General features: G+C 41.5%; 1 protein-coding gene across 2 annotated transcripts in view; it reads right to left on the bottom strand.

Moving 5' to 3' along the window:
- Positions 1 to 463: 463 nt before the first annotated feature.
- LOC137292217 (mediator of RNA polymerase II transcription subunit 23-like) overlaps positions 464 to 6,000 on the bottom strand; it is a 38,017-nt gene continuing 32,480 nt past the window's right edge. The window contains exons 32-34 of one of the 2 annotated variants that reach the window (XM_067823790.1): positions 4,479 to 4,599; positions 3,872 to 3,957; positions 464 to 3,239 (exon numbers count right to left, since the gene is read on the bottom strand). In XM_067823790.1, coding sequence (XP_067679891.1) covers positions 3,101 to 3,239; positions 3,872 to 3,957; positions 4,479 to 4,599 — 346 coding nt within the window. In that variant the 3' untranslated portion in view covers positions 464 to 3,100. The remainder of the gene's footprint in view (positions 3,240 to 3,871; positions 3,958 to 4,478; positions 4,600 to 6,000) is intronic. The other variant, XM_067823789.1, reaches the window with a different exon arrangement.

Below are 6,000 nucleotides of genomic sequence, written 5' to 3'. Positions count from 1 at the left end.
ATCTAAATCTAAATCCAGCAATCCAAATCATTTGCTGTTGATTATGACAGGAATACATTCAATAACATTCTGAACATATTTTATACAATGTTATCTGAGGAGGACGTACCTCTATCCTAGAAGTGTGATTACACGATGCCATTTAGAAAGTGGTCAAATGCAACATATGTCATATTTGGGATTTCACTTTCTTAGTAAAGTACAAATTCTAGTACTTTTTTCGGTTGAGTCCCATCCGGGATTCGAACCCTCACCCTCAGAGTCAGGCACCTAATCGCCAGCACACAAAGTCAGCCGCCTAGCCCGCTCAGCCACCGCGGGCTAGGCGAGTTAAGATCATCTTAAAACTACAAGGGTCTTAAAACTACAAGGCTACAGACATTTCATTGATTGCAAATTTTGATCATCCACTGTGGAAGTCGCGGTGGCTGAGTGGGCTAGGCGGCTGACTTTGTGTGCTGGCGATTAGGTGCCTGACTCTGAGGGTGCAGGTTCGAATCCCGGATGGGACTCAACCGAAAAAAGTACTAGAATTTGTACTTTACTAAGAAAGTGAAATCCCAAATATGACATATGTTGTATCCTAGAAGTACCAGAAGTACGTTTTCATTTTCTACAATTATTTTACAAATATTATACCCCAATGTGTTCTGATGATTCATGTTTCGTGAACCACATTACCAACATATGTGAAACTTTTGATATGGCGTTTCTAATGATCCCTTAACAACAAAATGGTAACTTTACAAGTATTGGACATGTAGAATATAGTGAGGCTCACTACGTTTTGACAACCCCTTGTAGTTTTAAGATTTTATATAACTACAGACATTTCAGCACAGTTGCCTTCTCATAAACCTTTCTTCTCCCTGTACCATCTTTTTTGTCCTAGTCTTCTGAGTAGATGCACATTTCTGAATTTGTAGAGCTGCAGTGTGTTGGAAACTGGGGCAGAATAAATACCCATTGTCGAAACTGTATAAAAACCAATTGCTGAAGCAGTACATATGTACAGTGTTATTTTTTATACAAAAAATTAGAATATCTGCGTCCCCTTGCACAAAGCAATCTTAGCCCTTTGATGATCTTAACTCACAAACTCGAACATAGACCTATGATATTTATAGAGTTAAGAGCACTGTGCTAGTTGGCACCGGTGCTATTTCAGGAGCACTAGGAAGTAAACATTCTCATGGATGTTTGAAACGTTACAGTGACATGAGGTGGGGTGTTTGGTACAACACCAGGCTTGAGGACAATCTAAGTATTATTTCTTGAAGCCTAAGCTGGAGATTCAGCAAAAGAAAATTACTTAAGCATTGTAATATATAATAACATGTTACATTGTTCATTCTGTTAGTCAGATGACCATGACAGGTCTGAGACTAAGACTCAATACCCATCCACCCCGGGTACCTGCAATACCCATCCACCACGGGTACCTGCAATACCCATCCACCCCGGGTACCTTCAATACCCATCTGCCCCGGGTACCTGGAATATCCAGCCCAGCCCTACTTGTAGTCTTGAAATAACATGAACTGGGTCTTAATGTCAGAACTAAATGATAAGTTGACAATGGACATTATACCACAGAAAAAATGTCTATTCTAATGTTGTCTGAACATTAAATTGACACGTACATGATGTGCAGTTACATGAAACATTAACTGGAGAAAAAGTTTCAATATCAATTGTTGTACCTGGAAACATGATTTACAAGTGTTGATTCCATTCACTGAATTGACCATGATGTTTACTTCAACACATAGATGAGCAATAGAAACTGAGACAGAGTATAGAAAGCAAGGCATGATTACAGTGACATGCAATGCTAAGAGCAAGTAATTTTTACAAGGTTACGTGTATGAACGTTTCTTCACATACCTGTCTGCTAACCAAGTGACGAGTTTTCCTCTTCCCAATTACCCATTACTATGAAGTAACTGCCTTCTGTCTACACAACTAAGGAATTTGTGTTGGTTGAAAGATTTTTAGCCTTGTAAGCCAAGATTATACAAAAGTATAACCATATACATCCTTGGGCTTCTATACTCATACCTGATCTTTTCAACAAATGGACGGTGCTATATCATCAACAGGCAAAGACAGAAATCGGCATTTCGCCAATGTCAGATTTATACACACATTCAAACAGGTTTTCATCTGAAACTGTAAGGGGGATGCTTCAAGGTATAACGGGTTATTCAGACCAACACTTGACACCACACAGAAAGTAACCACTACAAATTGTACAATCTAGATGACAATCTGTCTCCTCGGCAATGGCAGTGTACAGGCAATGACATGAACTTCTTAACAGAACAAGATACAATAAACATTGCTGAATTAATGAATGAAGCTGAACAATGGTACATAATGAAAGTCTATCCTTGCAAAGAATAGAGAAATAAATCCCTCATCTGATGTGGTGATGTGGAAACAACGTTTACATCACAAGGAATCATATTTTGTGTCATCTTACACAAGGATATTCCAGTAGTGACAGCTGATCCGAGATCCTGTACATCTGGATGTTCTTGACAGTATGTCCTGTAGTCAGGCATGTTGACGTTTGATTCCTCATAGCTCTAGGGTACAGAATATGAGTCCCTTGCTTGTGCTTTTCATGTTAAGAAGTAAAGCAAGGTGGAAAGTACTCTCATAACATCTCAACATCTCTGAACAGCTGTCATCTGACTACAAAAGCAGACATTTTCTGACATCACTAATGTTATTCCTTAACCAAAGTTGGCATCTTTACTTATTTCATATCAAGCTGACACTGTTTGATGTGTGCTGTAACAGACATGACACTTGGGTTAAGGTTGACTGATGCTTCAAATGGTTCTGCTCCAGTTAACTTTTACTTGTGCCTTCAGATATGTCCGTATCATTTCAGCTGTACACACCTTCATGTAAACTGAAAGGATGAAATGCTATGCCCACCATTGTGGATTTCTTTAACTTCTTCAGTTCCTTGCACAAAGCCTTTGCTCTATTTGAAAGTGTTAATATCACTTAAATTATAATACATCCAATGTACCATGGCATATCTGGTCGGACCAGACAAACTAGTGGTCAACAGAGCAATCATCTATCAGGCAGACACTGGTTCCTCCACGTTGATGTGGGAGATGAAACGGAGACGGAGTTGAAGAGCAGGACGAAGATTGCGTATCACCTTCTCCACATCGTGTTTCACACCATCCCCAATGAACATGTACTTGATGTGATACCTTGTGATAGCTAAGGAATACAGTAAATTGGGATGTGAGGGTTCATTTTTTCAGTTAGAAATCAATGTCTTCTACATTAAAACACAAAGCATTTTTGGAAATACTGATTTTACAATTACTGACTGACAAATGTGAACTTTGTTCAGCAATCATGGATGTGAAGAAACCAAGGTTCATATTACGTATGTCTGTGAAAACTCAACAAGGTATTTCTGCCCCTTTACAGCTGAGCTAACAGTGCCTAAAATATCCTGAGTGAGTGAGTGGGTAAAAAAAAGGCTCATAGAGATTTTGATTTTATAATTATTAACTACCAAATGTGGACATGTGGACAGTGCCTCAAATATCTTGTGTGAGTGAATTTAGTTTGACTATGTTTCACCAGTATCTCTTCATATCACAGCATGTAAATTTATTCAGGGAAAAACGTCCCATGTGACGCAGGTGAAACCCGTAAGCACAAGTACGGTGCTGACAGACTTAAAACATAGACAGGGTGATTCTGTGATTTAAACACATTTAGATCATGTAGACCGAACAACTTAGACTGCTATGATGCATTAGATGACAGAACATGAAACCACACAGTGACCATGTGCCTGCTATCTGAGATACACACAAAGGAAGGATACAGGAAGTCACAGATAGGGTCCATGAAGTTGAGGTGTTCACATGACTTGTCAACAGTCATCAGGATCTCATACAGTTCCACCGTCAGCTGCAACGACAACATCAACAAGTTAGCAAGTGTTGCAGGCATCCTGCCACAGAGCAATCATAACACCATGACAAAAGTAAGTTCCACATGCTAACATCAGCCTATCATAGTCTTAGGTCTTACATCACACTGTGCCAGCAATCTATAGGTACAAAAAGTCATGGAACAGACTACCATAGATGATCTGACTAACAAATTAATGATGCCACATACTCCAATAAACATTTCAAAACACATAAACAAAATTACAAATTCTGCTGTCTTGAGAAAACACGAAAACAAATATTTTGTTGTTTTTATGCTGTTTTGATGTTTTTCATGCAGGAAATGATTTGCCTGGTTCAGAAATTCATCAAGGACTAATCTAGGATCCTTGCTAGTACTTGTAATCATGTGAAGACAACCATAAAAGAGGCCCACTGTGCAACTGTTAACTGGACCTGGCTTAGCATGAACACACGTGGGGACATAAGACCAACTCAGCAAATATCCATTAACAAAGTGATTGTTTTTCAACTTACTTCCAACAGACATCTGGTTCTCTCGACGTGGAAGCGTTGCAGGAAGGGGCCGATCAGATGACACAGATACAGATACTGCTCCTCTGTCTTGATGATTGGCTTTAGACGCTCCTTCAGGAACCTGACAAAAACAACGGAATGTATTGCCAATTGTCCATCTGCTTTATGTGACTGGTCTGTGTGTAGGAGACTAGTATAATGACTTATTTGACTATGTCTAACCTTATCCGATCAGGTACCATGACATTTTATATCAAGGCTTTTCGTGACTTTGAGACAATGTTATAAGAACTGGAGACTCCCATTCATGGAATTTCTATTCACATGGCATTATAAGATAGTTTTTTTATACATATTTTAATTAGATAATACAAGAAGATTGATCAAACATACAGTGCTTTTTTAACCTATTAAATCTCTCCCTAATTACACCTTCCTTCCATCAACCTCTGTCCCCTTAACCCTTCTCTTCCATCAACCTCTGTCCCCTTAACCCTTCTCTTCCATCAACCTCTGTCCCCTTAACCCCTGCTCTTTCATCAACATTATCCTTGTTAACCCTCCTTTCATTCAATCTTCATCTCTATCAATCCTCCTTTCCAATCTCCATCTCTGTCAACCTCTCCCTTCCATCAACCCCCTACAAGTTAACCCTCCCTCCCATCAACCTCTGTCCCTCTTAACCCATCTCTTCCATCAACCCCCTACAAGTTAACCCCTCCCTCCCATCGACCTCTGTCCCTCTTAACCCATCTCTTCCATCAAACCCCTACAAGTTAACCCCTCCCTCCCACCAACCTCTGTCCCTCTTAACCCATCCCTTCCATCAAACCCCTACAAGCTAACCCCTCCCTCCCACCAACCTCTGTCCCTCTTAACCCATCCCTTCCATCAACCTCCTACTGGCTAACCCCTCCCTCCCATCAACCTCTGTCCCTCTTAACCCATCTCTTCCATCAAACCCCTACAAGTTAACCCCTCCCTCCCATCGACCTCTGTCCCTCTTAACCCATCTCTTCCATCAACCCCCTACAAGTTAACCCCTCCCTCCCATCGACCTCTGTCCCTCTGAACCCATCTCTTCCATCAAACCCCTACAAGTTAACCCCTCCCTCCCACCAACCTCTGTCCCTCTTAACCCATCCCTTCCATCAAACCCCTACAAGCTAACCCCTCCCTCCCACCAACCTCTGTCCCTCTTAACCCATCCCTTCCATCAACCTCCTACTGGCTAACCCCTCCCTCCCACCAACCTCTGTCCCTCTTAACCCATCCCTTCCATCAACCTCCTACTGGCTAACCCCTCCCTCCCACCAACCTCTGTCCCTCTTAACCCATCCCTTCCATCAACCTCCTACTGGCTAACCCCTCCCTCCCACCAACCTCTGTCCCTCTTAACCCATCCCTTCCATCAACCTCCTACTGGCTAACCCCTCTCTCCCACCAACCTCTGTCCCTCTTAACCCATCCCTTCCATCAACCTCCTACTGGCTAACCCCTCCGATCCATCAACCTCTGTCCC

This window comes from Haliotis asinina, chromosome 7 (assembly GCF_037392515.1).
Source record: "Haliotis asinina isolate JCU_RB_2024 chromosome 7, JCU_Hal_asi_v2, whole genome shotgun sequence".
NCBI classification, from domain to species: domain Eukaryota; kingdom Metazoa; phylum Mollusca; class Gastropoda; order Lepetellida; family Haliotidae; genus Haliotis; species Haliotis asinina.
The sequence above is the reverse complement of the archived record's forward strand: the minus strand, read 5'-3'. Positions and strand labels throughout refer to the sequence as shown.